Source organism: Chamaea fasciata, unplaced genomic scaffold (genome assembly GCF_029207755.1).
Source record: "Chamaea fasciata isolate MVZ Bird 193981 ecotype frontalis unplaced genomic scaffold, bChaFas1.0.hap1 SCAF_1, whole genome shotgun sequence".
NCBI lineage: Eukaryota > Metazoa > Chordata > Aves > Passeriformes > Sylviidae > Chamaea > Chamaea fasciata.
This window is the reverse complement of record NW_027094086.1, coordinates 17828846-17848878: the sequence shown is the minus strand read 5'-3', so window position 1 is coordinate 17848878 and position 20033 is coordinate 17828846. Positions and strand designations below refer to the sequence as shown.

At 40.9% G+C, this 20033-nt stretch overlaps 1 protein-coding gene across 1 annotated transcript in view; it reads right to left on the bottom strand.

Annotated features, from left to right (window-relative positions):
• Positions 1-19769, bottom strand: part of SYBU (syntabulin) — a 39973-nt gene extending 20204 nt beyond the window's left edge. The window contains exons 1-3 of the mRNA XM_066177285.1: positions 19657-19769; positions 19288-19474; positions 5844-6041 (exon numbers count right to left, since the gene is read on the bottom strand). Coding sequence (XP_066033382.1) covers positions 5844-6041; positions 19288-19474; positions 19657-19683 — 412 coding nt within the window. The 5' untranslated portion in view covers positions 19684-19769. The remainder of the gene's footprint in view (positions 1-5843; positions 6042-19287; positions 19475-19656) is intronic.
• Positions 19770-20033: the final 264 nt, after the last annotated feature.

Here is a 20033-nt window from a genome sequence, read left to right as displayed (position 1 = left end):
TATTAATTCAAGTAATTTAAGGAAAGAACTAATGGTGAGTCATAGGTGAGATGTTCCAACATTTAGTATCAACTCAATTCACTTGGTCAATCTTCAGAACCTTTTTTTTGTTCTATGACCAATTATTTAAAGTACACTGAACCTGATGTAGCTCATTTCCTAATTTCAGCATTCTCACGCATGTGACACCAGCCACATACCTAAGTAATTGAATATTCCTAGGAATAGAAGCATGAATTTTCCAATTTCGCCACTCAAGTATAGTTATCACTGGTTGCAGGATGGTGTTCACTGATTAAATACTGCATTTTTAACCTGGTTAAATGTTCTTTGACATACCCTTGTTCTAAATTATCCCTCCCCCAAGAAAAGAGGCAGTCTTGGAATGTGGGTTATGAGATGCAGTTAAGTTAGAGCAAAAAGACAGACACCAGTCTTCTCATTGTTATTACCTTTGTGGGATGGAATGAAGAATGCCAATTTGTTTTAAGGATCAGTCAAGGCATTTTGCTATCTCCAAATACAGGTTTTCTATTGGTTTTGGTTTGGGGTTTTTTTCAAACAACCAAACAGTGTGACTTTGTGTCAGAATACACAGTACACCATCAGCATTTTAAGAAATGTCTCAACAATAAGTAGTTAAAAAGATTCATGAATTTCTTTGTGTGCCATAGGAATTGTTCAAGTTAGCACATTCTGTAACTTAGTTTTTGTATTCTGTACTGCTGCTCCTGAACAACAGGGACAACAGATCTATTATTTTCCAGCTGCTTGCAGAAGTTTTGTACAGAGAATAAAGGAAAGTCATGCAAATACCGGATACAATGTTCTTGGATAAATGTGCTGGTTAAACATGTCTTTCTAATGTTTTATCAAACTTTCCAAGATAAAATGAACTCCTATCACTGCAAAATGATGCAATCAGAAGGAAGTTCTTGACATAAAATGAAATAAATTTCCAGAATTACCTGTTAAGACAATCCTCTCACAGATCTTACACACCAACTCATGTTTTTCAAGTGAAGCACATACACACACATACATCAGAGTCAGACACTGCTATTCGCGCACTGTCAGACGGAAATGAGGGAGTGAGTTGACAAAAGACCTGTAAAATAACACAGCCAGATGCCAGGAATATAACCGAAATCAGAATCTTTATGTTTTGTTTTTAAAATAACCAAAGCGACTGCCTTTAGAATACAGACAGATACATCTGTAAAACAGCAATATAGATTAATTTATCTGCTAATTTTACACTAATGGATTGATTGATAAGTCACTACTCCTTGATTCTACAAGGGACTCCCAGAAATAAGTTCCCAGACATTTAGTGTCCCGGGAATCTAATCCTCACACACCAGACAATTAAAAAAAAGAATAACCCCGCCCTTCCCCCAAACTTCAGGAAAAGCATTATGTTTTAACAGCTAGACATTGTTAACACCTAAAACATATTTCACAGCTAACACTTGCATTCTTCTCTGATCTGTTTGGCTTATTTAAGTTCCAGTCTTAATATTTCCAGTTGTCTAGGGTATTTTTCCTTGCCTCCTTTCTGATCACTGTCAGCTCCAACACTGACTAAAAAAGCACCTGCTGTTATTGAATACTCACAACCAAGTAAGGACAATATATTCTGCTCCACCTGTCTCTTCTAAAACTCCTAATAGTCCTAAAGCCCTCAAAGATTAATCTGCTCAGACTGGGACACCCTATCACAAGGCTCATTTATGGAGACTTAATAAATTCACCAGGAAAAAGTAGGAAACACATGCTGAGTACAAGATTACTTTGCCTTGTACTTACTATTTGTTAAATAACATATTGAGCTGAATAGTGATTGTTAAAAGATACTTTTTATTTTTTTTTTTTCAATATACCTTCATTTTTATGAACTTAAGTGGCCAAGAAATGGCTGGAAAAACACAAATTGTATCTTGCAACTATAACTACAGACCCGGCTGATGCACTGTTTAAAGCACAGGAAAAGTCCAGCAAAACAGGATTACAGAATTGTTGGAAGTAAAAGCGACCTTTTTAAGCCACTCAGCCCAATTCCCCACTCAAGCAAGTCTAGCTGGAACAGGCTGTCCAGGACCATATCCAGTTGAGTTTTGACTGTATCCATGGATGGAGATTCCATAGCCTCTCCAGGCAATGTGTGCCAGTGTCTGTCCACAGACAAAAAAAAAAGTGTTTTCTTGTGTCCAGATGGAATTTCATGTGCTCATTGCCTATTGTCTGATAAATGTAGATGCTCTGTGTGGTGTAAGCCTCTGAGATTTTCTCATTAATCTGAACATAAAAAAGTTTTAATGTCCAAACTCCAAGTGATGATCCTTCTTGAAACATAATCCATAGCAGTTCAAGGCCACTGAAATCCAAAATGTTACTATTTTATCCAGATGCAGTAATAAATGGCCAGATATTTTATTAGCACTGAAAAAACTCAAATGTCTTTGCACAGTCCTCTGCTACCTGGAATGTTTATTACTGTACCAAGATGTGAATGACAGACACCCAATCCTTACAAGATTGGGGAGCTGACCCCAACTGGGGCTCACCTAGGGCTCCTTTTGTGCAATGGTGTTTACACCTCTATTCTGCAGGATTCTGAAGGGGCTAAAAGGTCTGGGACAGCCTTCATATTTTTTCCTTAGGTCTTAATAATTTAATGTGAAACTTCAGCAATTCCGTGGGCTCTAAGAAACAGCTCGAACAGCAAACATTCAGTAAACTGTCCCAAGTGTGCCTGTAACACCAAAAGCAAGAAGACCAGAACTTTACAGAAATGCTGAACTCAGCTGATCAGATGCCTTTCTCAAGTTCTGATGCTCACAGAGATTTAAATACATGTCTGTGTTAGTTTAAACATGCAAGACTTCTAAAAGTTATTGACACAACTTCTGCTAAAGATTCTGTTCTTTATCCAGGTCTTTCAAAGAGGCAGATTTTGAGTCCTTTCACTAAGCGTTCTAATGGAAGTCAAAAAAGAAGATATGGGAAAGACTTCTCAAAGGAAGCAAAACAATTCCCACGGTTCTCAACAGGATGTGGACATGAACTACAGGAATTCAGCAGGGATCTTTCTAGGAGGACTACACAAGAATGTGAGCATGTAGAAGTGCTTATAGTCCTGTTCAATTATAAAAACTGCAGGATTCAGCACAGCATTTTGATACAAAACTAAGACCCATGTTAATTAAGTCTCTTTGTGCCTTTTTGTGAGGGCATCTTCTGCAACGCATTTTGTATTGCTTTTAATATTATATAAATCAATCACATCTAAGAGAAGGACCAACTTCTAAAATCCAGAAATTAAAAGGCTTATAGCTATCTCTGAGACTGGATGTTCTATTATCTTCCTTAATGTTCCTGTTCTCTCTATCCTTCCCTGGGGAAGCAGGAACAGGTTTTAAGACAAATTCACTTCTCCACTGCTGTGATTCGGATTTAATGCACAGTAAAAACCATTTTCATCTCTCTCAAATGAATAATTTCTCCATGATTATAAATATTTGATAGGTTTAGCAAAAGCATTCCAGGATTATGTATGGTTCTCTGTGCCAACTACATAAAATATGAATGATAGCCAAATCTATTTTGTTAATACTTCAAGAGGTGAAGATGGCTTAGACTCACATAGGCCTTAGGCTGTTCGAAAGAAAAAAGGCTATGTGTATATTGTATTTTGAAGTACAGAAAAGAAAGATGAAGTGATATTACTAGAGAAGCAGAAATGTATCAGAGCTTGGGAACAGCCCAAAAACATCCCAGGGTTCATTCTCAGCGCTATTCCTTTCTGACATTTCCTGAATTGTCTAAATATTTGTGTGTTTCTTCTGAGATTCAGCACGTTCCCAGAAAACAATACTGGAAACAGACAGATTTCGGCAAAATGACAGGAATTTTGAAGGTGCACAGTGATTGATGTACTTGTGTAAAAAATGTAGTGCAGGACATTGTAAAAAATAGCGGTAGGCTGGATTTTTGTCTCTCATATATCTGACCCCTGCTATGTGGTCATTGTCACAAGCCATTTCAGATTAATATGAAATAGATATAATCTCTATAAATCAAGAAGGGCTTTTGGTAAAGAGAAATTATACACAATATCTTTTAAATATGACAAGGACGTGTTGCTGTTATTTTCCTCCATATCCCATGTCCCATCTACTGATCCCTTGTTACTCTCTGTGTGTTTTGGTACACGGTGATGCCTCCTCTTTGCACAATGGCTACATCTTCTCAACTGAGACATCAGAAATTCACATGCAAGTAGGTCATGGGGAAGAGACTGGGTCCACCTGAAGTCATGGAATGAGACAGCAATGGAAGAAAATCACATTAACCCCTGTGGCCAACACTGAGGAAAATGAACCCCAGCTGTCCCCTGGTGTCCATGTCTGATATGTCCCTCATTTGTGTCAGTTCTCATAATGACATGATTTTGAACAGCTTTTCATTTAAAAAGTGTGAGATATTTGGCAGAAGGAACTTAGAAGTACTTCATAAAACAGATCTGGTTGCTAAATATTGCAAAAGGCTAATAACTTCATATTATAAAGCAATTTAAATATAAAACTGAAAACAGTGAATTCATTTATTGAAAAAGGTGCATAACTCTTCTCCATGAATACAGGACTCTTCGTTAGAAAAAAACTTTTGCATTCATTATTCACATTTTGCTAAGCGACTTTCATATTCACAAACAAAATGGCTGTGGCAGCCACAGCTGCAGATTTGACTGTCATATACCACATTCACTGCAAAAACCTTGTAAAAAATATTACCTATCACCCATTATGCACAGCAATGGGAGACTGGGAACACTCCAGTAACACAGTGCTATGAAATGAGCCAAAGAACTTGCAGAGATAGTGGTAAATCAGATTTAATCAACCCTTCCAAGGACCAAGCCAGTGAAGAGATTTTGCAAGATTTTCCACTGTTTCTGGATTAAACATGGTGCTGGCAAATCCGAGCTGGTTTTTCATGGAAGTATCTAAATTGCTTCAAGGTAAAATGACTCTGGAAACAATATAACCAGGAGGTACCTGAGCTCGTAAACTATGTCAGTTCTGCAGCTGCCTATGCACAGGCCCAACTGTGGCTCCATGATTAATTAATAGCAGCACAAATATCCTGACCATTTGTAATCAAGAGCTGCCTGTACATGAATCAAATGATATAAAGCATTTTATATCTACTCACTAAAATCACAGGAACCAATGGCACATCTGGGTATTTAGTCTTGGATGCGTGACAGCAGGTGCCAATTTAGCTGGTGGTCTGAGGTGGCCCATTAGCCCAAGGCACTGGGGGATGCACTCTTGATTCAGCCATTGCAGTACAGGTCCAAATCTGCCCAACTCCCACACACAGGCTGCCTGTCCTCTTGCCTTGGTCTGACATCTTGTCTAGTTTGGCAACCAGAGCTATCAGAGCCTGACAGCACAAAATTTAGGCAGGATCCAACAATAAATTGAAAGACATCACAAGTTTGTTTTTTCCTATATTAAAAGTCATTTATCTTTGGGCACTGATATATGTGTGCAATTACTATGAAACAGAATTAAATCCATTTCTGCTATTTGACATTACCATGGAGCTTCATAAAAGAAAGTGAAGATGTCAGTTGATTATATTTCCATGAAAAGGACAATAACAACAGGGGTGTTTTATCTTTCAGGTGGCTCCACAGAAAGAAGACAACTATTTTATTTATTATCAGCATTAGTGCTATCACAGGTGGTACAACGCAGCATGTGTGTAGACACCTGTAAATATACCAGTCAATTAGAAAGTGTAATTAAGGAAATGAAAGGAATTATACTCACCGGGCTTTACAAGGCTTGTCTTTGTCTCCTTCTTATATCGAGCCAGCTGTGTATTCCCTTCACTCACTGAGCCTGGACTGAATTTCTTCCTGGAGAAGTCTCCATCGCTACCAGCGCAAAAACTGATTGGACTGTTTCCAGCATCAGAAGGAGTCTTAACTGGAGATACTGACTGGCTACTAGGACAGCCAGTGTCATCTGAAGAGAAAAGGGAAAACATCAATATTTCTAACTAATAAGTATATGAAAGTTGGCAGAATAAAAGAAAGAGTGTTTGAACTACAACTCATTATAGGAAGTTATATATACAACCTTGGCTGTGAAACCTGATGAGAAGCTATTTGTTTCACCCATTTTGTGAAGAAATCTTGAATATCTTCTGGCAAGCTAAAAGGGCAAGTACTTGTTTTACTCAGTCTGACAAAATACAAAATCCAGGGCTACATAATGAAAATTCCTATCTAAGAAGAATTCCTTTAACGAGGTTAGGGGAATATTGCAGCATGAAGATACACACAAGACACAAATGCACCACTGGCTGCAGAGCAAGCATGGGCCACACGCTCTCCTTCAAGAAAGGTTCCCGTATCTGAACAACAAGACAACAACCGACAGCCAAAATGCACGAAGTCAGGAATTTCATGTAACTGGAATTAACACAGGTTCCTCAAAATTGTCTTTCCTTTAAAAGCAACTATGATCATAGACCTCTTCCATTCTTGACAAGTCGCTGTGAGGTGCCTGGTTTTGAAAAGAGCGGGTTATACACAGATTGCTTTTGTTTAAAGTTGAATTTCTCTGTGGGCACACCAGTGCTCCAGGGCATCAATAGCCACCCTGGGAACGGACCCAGGTTCCTGACCTCCAGGGATACAAACAATCCAGCTCTTAACAACTGAATGCAAAGTAAGCAGGTTGATTTTACATGAAATCCACATATCAACCCCAACTTCATCTCATCATGTTCCATGTAACCTGGAGTAATTGCAGTTCCCCTGAAAGTCATGGTGGTTTAACTGATACACAACAAAACCAAACACGCTACTCTGACTCTTCTGGAGAAATCTAATTGTTCTTTCCCAGGACAAAATGAAAGCTGCCACCTAAATTATGCAACTTCACTCTTCTCCTGAAGTATTATCTTTAGCTAACATGAAACCCAAAGAAGTACCTGCAACTGAGCCAAATAATTTGCATGACTGTTTTGCACTTTCCTCTTCCACCCTGTTCATAATGTAGGTCAAGGCTCATTTTGCACTGAGCTTTGCATGGGCATATTGATTTAAAAGTCAGTGCATGACTGTGCATTTATGAGGCAGAAGGGACACCCCATGTCTACCTAACACCTATCTGCCCACCTCCCCCTCTGCAGGAAAGAACATCTTTTGCTTTTGTTAGCTATGGCTCCCTCAATACAGTAGAAAAACTTCATCTTTTCACATGATCCAGTTTTCCTTCATGCCTGGGCAGTTGTTCTACCCTCACTCATCTGTTCCAATCTTCTGCTTCTCAGTTCTCTATGTCCTGCCTTCAGTTCCGAGCAAGGTACCCACAGGTGCTGACTGTCCAGAGCCAGCTGCAGCATTAGGCTGTAGGAGCAGCCAGCAGCCTGAGGTGTTGCATCCCAGGCCTCTGCCAAGTGCCAGGCATGATGCCAGGCCAAGGGGCAACCCAGCCTACTGCCAGAAACACCTCCTAGGGCACCAAGGGCAGTAACAGTGCAAAGCACCTAATCCAGCTTAATCATATTTAATTCTTTCAAATCATCCCAATCAAGCCAAAATGTATCTCTTTTTTTGCCACCTTGCTGCTGCCATCTGCAACTCAGAATTAGTTCCTAGCAAAATACCAGAAAAGAGAAAACTGCTAATAAGCTTTTCAGCCTGTCCCTACATTCATCCTGACTAGTGCAGGATTGCTGCCCACATGACTTTAGTTTACTTTTTATCCTTTCCATTCCCATCAACATCACAATTTAACTCAACACAAAGAAGAGAGAAGGAGGCAATTTCCTCCCAGATCAGCATCTGTTTCCCTTTCTCCAACATTCGGAGTCTCTGCTGCAGGCTGAGTGAATGTTACCTGCAGGACAGTGGATTAGCATCACTGAATGAGCTCCCGGATTGCATTTAAGCAGCTGCTTTAGCTATGCCCAAAGCATCCTCTCTTTAGAAGCACACAAACATTTATAATCAAATAGATTCAGAAACAAGTGACAGCTTGAGCAGTTTGTTTTTGATTATGACTTTTCTACTTATATGTTTCTAAGATGTATGTGGCATTAGTTTCCAAACTTTATGTTAGAACAAAAACAACAAAAAATCCCCACACAAACAAAAACCTTCTCAAAACAAAAAAAGACAGAACCCAAGCTAACTCCCCTCCCAAAATCTCCCACCCAACCCACAAGAAACTACCTCATCTCTCCACCAATACAGTTACTGAAATACCTGCACAGGTTCTGCAGACCTCACAGATCTGTTTTATATGGGAGAATTTATGTAGAAGTAACTTCCAAAGCTATAGAGATGCAGCCTGGAAGAGCCACAGGAGCTGATAAAACTTTACACAATGAAAGAACTAAACTACAGTGTTAAAAATGGGGGCATTAAAAACCCCAAATGTGCAAAACTAACTACAATTAGGAAAAAAAGGTATCTAAAGAATACATACTAAAATAGCATAAAAAATGTTTTATTTATCACCCCCCAACACTGCCAGTGGTATCACACTGGTGACACTGTACCATCAGGTTATATCATATCTACATATCCTTGCTTTACTGATAAGAACTTCAGCTTTCAGTGCAACAGGGCATTTTTAAAAAGAACAAATGAGCCTGGCACAAAGAAGAATAGCTCTTCTCTACTCATACCACTTGTAACCTTTAGATATACCAGTAACCAGGTGAGCACTCCCACTCCAGCTGCAGTAAAAGAATGATTTTATTGTATTCCCTCTTCTTTGATAGTTTATTTTTATGTAATGTATGACTTCTAATCCTCCTACTACTATGATCCAGCACATGAAAAAATTATAAATTTTCCAGAACTAGGGCAAGCTGTAGAGAAAGATTTTTCTGTGTCAGCCTTTTGAATAATCAAAATGTTTGCTACCACAGAGTGGAAGAGCTGCCTGTGAAACCCTGGTAAAGCTCTGCTGTACATTGTGGGGATCCACCTGACACACAACTCACCCTCCTGGCACAAGGAAAAGTACTGGTGAAGCGTGAGATGCTCTCTAGTTGCTTACTGCCAGCCAAATTGCCTGCACCTACCTTCATCTTTCCATAACAGGCTATTTATTTGTATTTAAAAGGTGAATTTCCCACAGGAGAGCAGCAGACTTCCCTGTGGAACCAGACATGCAGCTCATTTCCCCTCCATCTCCAGGCAGCCTAGCCACGCTCCCTGCTCACTGCTGCAGTGACCCTCTGCTCCTCACCTGCAAGCTGAATGTGACTGCAGCACAGTGCATTCACTATGTCCCCAGACCTTCAGGATCCTCTAAAACCTGCTGGAAACTCTGATGGAAGGAAGTGAAGACCTCCACCTGTCCAGAAATGGGCCAAGATAAGAAATCTTTCTCAAAAAAGCAGGTAACAGGAGCAGATGAGCCCACAATGGGATTCTCTTTCTGATATGATGTGCATACAGTTTCCAGCAAGGTCAGTTAAGGATTCAATCCTGTAACTCAACAGCAGTTTTGCCCCAGTAAGGACTTCAAACCTAGACTCCTCAGGAACAGAGGCAGACCTGATTTACCTTCTCAGGCACATCAGCATCAGGAAGACAAAAAAGAGACAGCTGGTAAATAGTGCTCAGAAAGCCCGTACTTCTGATCTTGCCTGAATTTACTTGCACAAGAGGTAAAATCACATGAATTTGTAACACACGGCTTCCATTGCTTTCTTTCATAGTGTCTTTTTTATTTTTCACGGGGGCCTCCTAGGAGCATTCTGGGAGTAAACCTTTTCTTTGAACATCAGCTGGATTTCATCACTTGAAATTCTATGTCCAAGCCCTCTCCCAGATCAGACATGCCTGCCAAGTTTAAAAGCCAAGCATGGGATAGTTGCCTCCTCAAACAAGCCACCAGGAAAATTGCTCAGAGCATGCTGACATTTGCATGCCCCGACTAACCTTTGAATAGTAAAATAAAAAAATGAACAACAGTATTAAAGATAATAATACTCTGAACAATTGACAAAAACACTGTTTTAGGCTATATATTGAGATGTGATGATTTTTTCAGCACAGGTGTCTTAGAAGACTCACTAGAATATGCCTTAGAACCTTCTTTTAAAAAATACTGCCTTTTCCTAAAGGCTTCAAGAAACATTGAATACACAACCTCCTTATATAACACATCTAAATAATTAATGATGTTCTTGCTGAGGAAGAACTGACTGCTTTTTACTTTCACTCCTAGCTGCCAGATCGAGTTAGGCACTCCTGTGACACTGAATGGTCCAGTTCCTGCCTGATTCCTACTTCACTGTCCAACATCTGTCTCCTCCTAAGGGTTCCCTGACCAGTGTTCAAGGCTGTACATAGTCTGAATTTCCACCAAGAAATGCAGATTCCGCAATTAAACATGCGGCTGTAATGAAATTTTAAATGTTCAGCGTACCAAGACAAAAACAATTTCCTGGCTTTTACCCCATGGTTACTTTTCCTTTCATCCCAGAGTCTGTTAGTCTGGATAGCTCCACCAGGAATATGCATTGCAAGCTGGCTGTTGGCAGTGAGGGTACCACAAAGAGTAATGTTGCAGGGTAATCTCCCAGTCTGCTTGTCTGCCTCACCTTTTCTGACCCTCAGTTTTTGAACTGTTTCGGTCTTCTCGTCATGGCTAGCCTTGCAGCAGAGAGGTGTTTATGCAATTATGAAAGTTGCTGACAGACACCAAAGGGAATATAGCACCTGCCTTCCACCTGTAAGTCTCTTTCTGTATTAAAAGGAGAGAAAGAGGCTCTCTGGAGGAGCCAGAATGACAGCCCCATTCAGGCTAAGTCATCCCACGAGTCTGAGTCACTGCCTGAAGGGTCTCAGCTCTCTCCAAGGACTAAACCACTGCTCTGACCTGGGCAGCTGAACCAGTGAGTGTAAGGGCTCAGTGCCCAGGCAGAGAAAACTGCTAATGGGAGATTCACAGAGTCATTCTGGAACAAATGGGAAACACAGTAAGTGCAGCAGATGAAACACAACAGTATAAAATTAGTAGTACACATAGAAAGGCAGAGGTAGGAGCATATTTACATCCACACTATGAGGGTCTCAATAGGCATAAATCCTACCTCATACCTCTGGAGGCACCCTCACCTTTCAAGCAACCACTGAGGGAGCACAGCCTAAGGTAAGAAGTGGGAATATTCTCATCAACTTCTGATTGAACTATAACTTTTCATTTTTACTGAGACCATTTCAGTATGTGATTGGATGTACTCTGTAAGTTTAACAATTTGCTAGTGACAATATGTTGCTTTTAAATCACATGGACTGTAGAAAGCAATATTTATTAACGCAGAGTCCTAAAAATGCTCCTAGTTTTGGTTGTTCTGATCAATTTAAAAGTAATTTCTTAACTATTTTGTTTGACTTGGTATTTGATTTCTCAGAATATGACGTACCTGTGAGGCAAGTCTCTTACCAAAAGTCAAACCTAGTAAAGCAGAGCCGAGGCACAAGGACAACTACAGCAGTGCCAGGAAAAAAAAAAAAAAAAAAAAAAAAAAAAGGAGGCCTACTTATGCAAAATCCTACCATGCAAATAATTTCCACATTTAATCTCGGTGTCTCTGCAGGCAAAACTTGAATTAACTATGCTCCATTTTGCTTGTGAACAAAGGCTGGCTAGCAGCTCCACCACTCCCTGAGGTCACTTACAGAGGCTGTGCAAACTCTTGTACTTGAAGGGTTTCTAGACTCCAACAGACAAACACATGGCTGCTGGGATGTGCTGGGAGCAGTCTAGCTTCAAAAAAGAGGCTGGATGAAGGATCTCCACAGGTCCCTACAACCTACATGCTTTCCTTTTTGTCAGATATTCCTCATCTGGAAACCACTGTGCTGTTCAGAGTCCATCTTTTAAGCTAGAACTTTTGACTGTAATGTTCTAGTCACAAAATCTTAACCCAGTAAAATCAAGACTACACATCTTCAAATGGTTGCTGAGGAACATCAATGTACAGGCAACTTTTACACCTGTTGTTCAACAGCCCCTTTGAGATGGCTTCTGTCACACCCATAGGCTGAACACTGCAGAGAATTTAGTATGAGAGCTGCCCACTGATTTTGTTAAGAGGCCCTCTCTGCTCAGTCACAGCATGTCAGGAATGCTGACAGGCTGAAATTATACGGAAGAGGAGAGAGGAAGGTGAAAAAAGATTGACTGACCTGCTCCAAAGCTCGGGCATCTTCTGCAGCCCAGGATTTCAGATAAACATGTTTTTAAAGGTATCTGCTCTTGATGTCTGACTGTACAATTGCTAAGTCATACTTAAGTAGCTAATTTTAATTGATTTTGGCAGCAAATCTACTAATGTTCCTTCTACTTGAACATTTCACTAACGAACAGGACTGAAATGAGCTCTGTCAAAACATATGAAAAAAAAAGAGGACTATATAATTGTGGCTTATTGGCTTTGTCATTACATTTATAGCCCCAGTAATGGTGTATTACAGAAGAGAATCATAAGGGCTTACTAGTAAAAATATCAATAAAAATAGTGCTGTCACTAGGAGAGTTGTTGTCAGGAATAGCACAGCTCCTTGAGTTACATTACCACATCACAGAAAACATCTGGACAAGGGGTTTAAACTGATAAAGGACTGAGAAATCTATTTGAAAATTTTACAGAAAATTTTTAACTAAATGTAAGGACAGGAAAGAATCTAAAAAAAAAAAAAAGACAAAGAAGAGTCTTCTCTGTTTGGTATGGGTTTAAGCAATTTAGTAGACCTCATTAATCTTTTCTGAGGACAACAGCTGGAAGTGGAACCTGCCGCTACCTCTGGTGAGAAAGTACTGACTACATCCAGTATAAGAAATACTGTGCATATAATATTAACGTTAAGTGAAATTTATGTGTATATATAGATGGGTTTCTGTGGCGTTTTATGTGGTTTATTCCATTATGCAGCAAAGAAAGAAATCAGCAATATTCTTTTCAGTTCTGAAGGTACCATTTTTGAAAATAAAAATCTTCAACAGACCACAAAGAAATTTGTACCTATTCCTCAAATGGTGCAACATGTTATACTCATTTGGTCTCATATAGCTCTGCCTCCATGGCTAACAGCATATAACTGTGACTCACAGCTTCAGCATCACCTCATAAGGTTGCCCGACTTATCTTCTCATGGAAAAAAATAACATATTTTCTATCCATTGTTGTTTTATGCATATTTTTCTTTTAACTATCCTCAAGCCCAGAGTCGCCCTCAGCAGGACCATAGAATCTAGTCACATACACTTCAAAACACTGTTTGAAAATTTCATGGATTTTCAAATACAGTACATTTATATGTACAAATATAGTACATTTATACTACTCCTATAAATGTGGAGCTAAAATGAGTAATATTTAAATTTCTCTTGAAACATCAAGATTCTCCTTTAACACAGTAAACTCAAGGCTTCTGATTACAGTTTCATTCCTGCTACAAGTTGTGATTTTTCTTCAGAGTGCACGACAATATTCAACTCAATAGAAAGTTGCATGAAAAACACTGTAAAAAAAAAGTATTGGATTATGCATTTGTGGTGAAGAAAATACCAGATATTGTTTAGAATTCAGCCCATAGTGCACAACAAGCTAGAACTAAAAGGGCAGTAGAAAGGCTGAGGTGTAGTAGGAAGGGTGACTGTTCTCAGGACACCATGCAAAATGTTCCAGAGAGAATGGGAACTATCCTACTGACCCCAGGAGGCTCTGGGTCCAGTTTTAAAGGTTCACAGTACTGACAGACACATGAAAAGGTGATAAAAAACATCCAAAAGGTCAAATATTTTGGCTTCAGATGTTGTTGTGTGGCAAGAGAAACAAAAGGATTGTTACTTAGTCAGGGGGAATAAATACTGAAGTTGAAAGGGAAGCAGGGAAAGGCCAAAAACTGAAGAACGAGCAGACTTTGCTCTTTAGTACCTAAGCACTTTTCTTATTTCCAGGTTTGGAACAGATCTCTGTGCCACAGAAACAGAACTGGTGGCTCATAATATGAAGCAATAATAAATTATTGCATGTAAGCTGGTCCAGCAGGAAATTCTCTAGGGAAGCAGCAGTGAGAAAAGGAAGCATGTCACCAGTGTCACCCTCATGAAAAAAGGCCATATGTGTATTTTTGAAAGCAGATTTTGTTTCAATGTTTTTGTAAATTATTATCATAGTCATCACTGAACTGCCTTAAAAGTGCTGCAAACAAAAGTGCTAGAGAAGACCTCTAGAAGTCTGAAGAAAAGGCAAATGACTGTGGAAAAGCATAGCATAAAGGACTGCAGGAAAGACAATCTAACTTTCAGTATCACATACTTGAGATACTTGAGTATCACATACTTGAGAACTTTTAAGCATGTTTCTTTGAATCAGTAACTCAGAGTAAAAATCAAACACATAAACCAGTAAGGAACTATTTAAACGAAGTATTTTTTCTTATAACAAGAAACAAGAAGAATGAGAGAGCTCACTGTTTCCATAGTAATACATACATATATACAAACAAATAATAGGAGCAATTACTTTCAGTAATTTAAACTAACTGCCTGGCCTCAATCTGTTGACTTGTTAAAATACTAAAAACTTAGTTTTCTGTATCTATTTCTATTCAGGAATATATATCTCAGAAGACATACTTATTTAGTGTAGTCTCCAAGGCTAGCTGCTTTATAATGCAATCTCTTTCCATACTCTAATAGAGAAATTATCTACTGGAATGCAAGAAGATACAGCTTTTTTCTTCAGAAATGGTTGTACAACCTCCTCTTCTTGTCTGTGGCAAGCAAAATGGGTCGTGCACCCACATGGACTTAATAAGCCTGCCTAAAGCCTACATGCTTTTTTGGACCTACACTGTGAACTCAGCCCCAGCATCCACCAATAGCTGGGCCAATTGGCAAATAATCTCTGAGATCAAGAGGAGTGGTGCACAGGAGCAAGTGAGCAAGGAATGGCAACACTGAGATTCCTGCTGCAGCACCCACACGCCAGGCTTTCAGCAGCCACCGTACACGTGCACATCTATTGTGCCACACATGCAAAGGACAAGATTTAAATAAAATCTTTACCCCAGAAAAGAACAAGTTATGAAACAAGGACTGAACTTGAATAGGCGTTGAACCAGATCTTGAAATTTTAAAGAAAATGCAAAAACGAAGCTTCAACTCTATTTTTGAAGACTGCGTTGGAGTGAGTCACAGTCACTGATGTACAGAGATGCTACTGGTTTTCAATAGCTCGTAGGACTATTCAGTCTAATTAAAAAGGTGATTTACAGGTAAGCCCAAGAAAGTAGGAACTGTTTGCTACAGGTATAAACCAAGTCCTCTGGCTTGAAAATTCCTTTGTTGAACTAATTATTACATGTACAAGTGCTTCCCACAAAGCTGCATCTTGGTTACCAAAGCTTCACTGCATTCCCTGCTGAAACTCTGGCAGCTGGCATCCTAGAAAAGGCTGAAAAGGAGCTTGGGCATTGTTGGAAAGGTACCATGTGAGAAGTCATCTTCAGACATACAGAGAAATTTAAAAGCGGAGCTAGTCAAAAACCAAAAGTAGAAAAGGAATTTTATCCCAGACTAAATTCCTTTTCAAAAGCAAAGCTGAATACACTTACTGAGCTTAGCACAGGCTGACTTCAAACCAAGCACATGCACACCAAAATCAAGGATAGGGCTCCGCCCAATGTACATTTCTCACAAAGCAAACACTAACTGGAACAACCCAGCAGCTGCTCCTCCATGGATTTGTGGTCAGCATAAGGCTTGTTTGAGACACTCTTGATCACATTCTCTGCCCAACTGACAAGCTAAGTGCACACGGCCACTTGGAAGCCAAGTGCAACTTAGGAGAGAAACATGCATGACACAGGAAAATGCTCAGTAGCAGTTGAGCCACACAAAGCTGCTGGGAGAGTGTTTTTCCATCTTTTGACATCATATGAATTCTATGGCCAACATCCAAGCCGAAGAAGAGAAGCGCTCCCACATCAAACGACAACCAGGATCCCAGATGCTCTAAGGTTTTAGGAAAGAGTTTGTGCCTGGTGAATGCAGATACAAAAGGCTCAGTTTCCCTACACAACATCCAGACATTCGCAGCATCCACATTCGCAGAAACAAAGAATATTGAATACACATTTTATCAGGAATATCACAGATACAACTAACACTCTCACTGTGTTTCATATGGAGTTACAAAGCAAAACTGACATAAAGTCAACTGCAAGTAATTGACCAACATGATCAAGTGAGGCTCTGATTCACTCACAGGAGACAAAGAGGGAGCTGATCATGCAGATTTAAACCTATCACAGCCAGAACTAACAACATCTTCAAAAGAAACTAAGCATTACAAAATCTGTCTTTTCTGTTGCCAAGAGATAATTTTTGCTGTTACCACCATGCTTGCAGAACTGCTATGGTTCCAAAAACCAACATTAGTAATACCTACAAGACCTACTCTCATTTAGAGAGAAGGGACTCCAAGCCTTCACTTAGGCACTGGAGACTAGTGTAAGCACGCAGGAAAAATGGACAACATCAGAAGCTCTATGGGAATCAAGCAAAAAATACATATATAATAGATGAGGGGGAAAAAAAATTTCTATTGGTGTAAAAAGAAATCTGTGGATCATAATTACTTGATGTCAATAATAATGGAAGAAAGATACAGAAAAACCTGACAAGAGAAGGGTAAAGAGGAAAGGAATTATTCCAGGGATCAATTCACACTATCTGCTGCTTATCAAGAACACTTTGGGGTTTAATGCTCAAAAGAAATTACAAAAGAAACATCTATCCAAATGCTCATGAGCCTTCTCATACTGCTCCATTGGCATTCCCATCTGCTTCTTCTTCTAAATGTACTACTTGCTAACTTTAAATACCTTTTTTGCACATGTTACTTCTCAATTAAGAAGAAGCACCAGAGAGGCAGGTTAGGGGCTGTGGCCCCTCCTCTCACCTCTCCACACATCTGTTCACCATCCCCTCCCCAGAAACAGGAATTAGCAGCCACCTGCTGCCCCTGGGGGATTTCACTCTAAATTAGACAAACTATGATGGAGAAGGATCATAAGTGGAAGACAGGAAAGAGATGTGAGAGAATGAGGAAATCAAGCCAGTGACTGTTGTTATATCTGCATCCCAGCAAAAATCCATCAAACCTAGCAACAACTGAACCAGGATCTGGGATGGAGGACAGTGCCTTTGCTGATCCATGGCTGTGTAAGGTCTGAAGACTCAGAGCAGCAAACCACGTAGTGTGTACCTGTATGGGGGCTGCAGGCAGCTTTAGAAACACAAACCTCCCACATGGAGAAAAAAAGTCATCAAACTAAATCAATGCAGCATTCATGAAACAATATAGAAGATGAATAAAAATAAATAGAAGAGATGAGCAGTTGTGCTTAAGATGCCGGTTAAGAGACCAGCATTGCACGCTGCAATATCTCTGTGAAAGGTGCCTTAAAACTGTCAAGCCATGAGATCAGACACACCCAGAATAAAAACAATGTGCTGCTGGGACTCAAGACAGCCTGTGCAGTGCTGTGGGACAGCAAGGGTATATGACAGTGGCAACTACTTGTTGAGTAGATCTGAAGAACAGGGTACAAACCCAAAAGATGAAAAAAAATGTCAGTGATCAAGAAGAAAGGCTTGTCAACACAGAAGGAAAAAAAATCAGGATGAAAAGCAACCATTTGGGAGAGATCATAAAAATAATCTATTTCTAGGAAGCTTCAAATGATTTTATTTCTTTGGAACATGCAAACTCAAGCAGCTAAGGTGGAGGGATTAAAAAGGCATGGGAGAAAGACTCCAGCATTCTTACAATCCTATGATGTTTGTTTAACACTCTGCATTGTTCATTAAACAATAACCAAATAGATCATTCCACTGAGCCTGAATTGCAAAATCTTGCAAAGCTAGACTCAAAACATGGATATTGTGTTTCTCATCTAAGAAGACTTGTACACTGTATTCAATACACTGGTTTTCATGAAAGGAGTTAAAAAAGCAATAACAATAATCTAATGCACTGTAGTAAAGACCAAGATAAATAAGAGTGTTCCTGTCTATTCCCAGGAACACCTCTGGTAATTGAAAATATGCTCTAAAAAAGGCAGCTTGGGAAGTTGCTCTCATACAAACTACTGCAAAAAACCTTCTTATAATTCAGATTTTTAAATAGAGAATCACAGAATCATAGAAAAGACCTCTAAAGTTGAGTCCAACCACTAATGTAGCACTTCCAATTCCACCACTGAAAATGTTATGCTTTCCAAAAAAACTGACTATTGAAAACAAATTTCTCCAAACCAAAAATACCTTTTAAATTACCACAGGCATATAGAGTCCAAGGTATTCATAATGTGACCCTCAATTTTGTGACTCTCAATTAATGTCATTTACAGGGAAGAGTTTCACTGAATTAAAAAATTACTCACCACTAGTAGGCATCTGAGTCTTTCACTGCTAGTTGAGGCATTTAAATTGTGCTAAACTCTACACAGGGCAAATATTTAGCATTAAAAAAAAATCTGTTTTCAAGTTGTCCCTCATGTAATATTTTGAAGCGCAAATGACATTTTTCTGTCTACAGTTGGAGAGTAATAATTTACTTCTGATCAATCACCCATCCATTGCCCTCTCTGTAGAGAAGCCATCATGCCCAACTCATGTCTGGCGACACACTCATCAGTAGAAGCCTGAATTCTGAAATAAACAAAACTTATTTCAATATGACAGTGAAGACTTCACCTACATATTCAGTTCCAATTCATGGAGATCGCTGTCAAAAAACCAAAAGGAATTGAAATCTGATACCCTTAATAGCAACTCCCCTGTTTTACCGACTTTTGATTTAAGGGCTTTTCAAAATGCCTTAATACCACGCTGCAGTTGTTAAGGCAAATCTTTCTCTTTAAAGCAACGCTTCTGCCGCAATAAAACCGCCAACTTTTTTAGCAGTGGATAGCAGAACTCGAAATGGAAACATCTGGTGTCGCTTACGGACACATATTAAAAGAACAGATACTAGATTTCCCTGGAAAAATCAATGGTTGCCCTTCTTCATCGGTAAAACGGATTGCTCATGCGGGCTCGATACGAGCCCGACGCACAGATGCTGCGGCTGGGATGACAGCGAAGCCTCGGGGCTGGCCGTGTGTGGCACACCGTGTTCGCCGGGGACCCCGAGGCTGGGGGGATCTCTCTGCGGTACCTGAGCAGAAGCTGTTGCTGCTGATAGTCCTGCCGGAGCCCGCGGAGGAACTGGGCGGGTTGAATTCCCGGCTTTCCTCTTCCGAAAAGGGCGATTCGGAAGCGGGAGATACCTTCTGCTGCGGCCGAAGGACCAGGCGGGGGATGCGGCTGCGGGACACCTCCTTTTCCAGCTGCGTCCTGTGCTCCTGCTCGGCAAGGGACACCCCGTCAGGAACCTCTCGGATGTACCCTCCTCCTTCCATCATCGAGGCAGGGGCAGGCAAATCCCGGCCCCTCCGCCCCCCCACCCAGGGCGGGGGCAGGACGCGATTTGCCTGCCCCTGCTTCTCCCGGCTCGCCGCCGCGCCGTCCATCCCCAGCTCCTCACCTTGCCGCTCTCCCGCAGAGGCCCCATCGCTCCTCAGTGACGGCGCAACCGGGAGCAGGCACCTGGCATGGACGAGAGGGATGCGCTGAGCGGGGCTGCGCTGCCGCTGTCGCTGCCGCTGCGGCGCTGGGGGTGGCGTTGCCCGGCCCGGCCCCGCCGCTCCCCGCCCCGACACGTGGTGCCGCCGCAGCGCCCGCGCCGCGCCCGCCCCCGGGGCCCGGGCAGGTGCGGGGCTGGGCCGTGTCCTCGGCCCGGGCGGCCGCGGCCCCTCGTCACCGCTGCCGGCCGCGGCCCCCGCCGCCCGAGCGGGCCGGCCGGGCCCTGGCCGCGGGAGGCGGAAAGGAACGTGGGCGTAGGGAAACGGGGGCAGAGGGCAG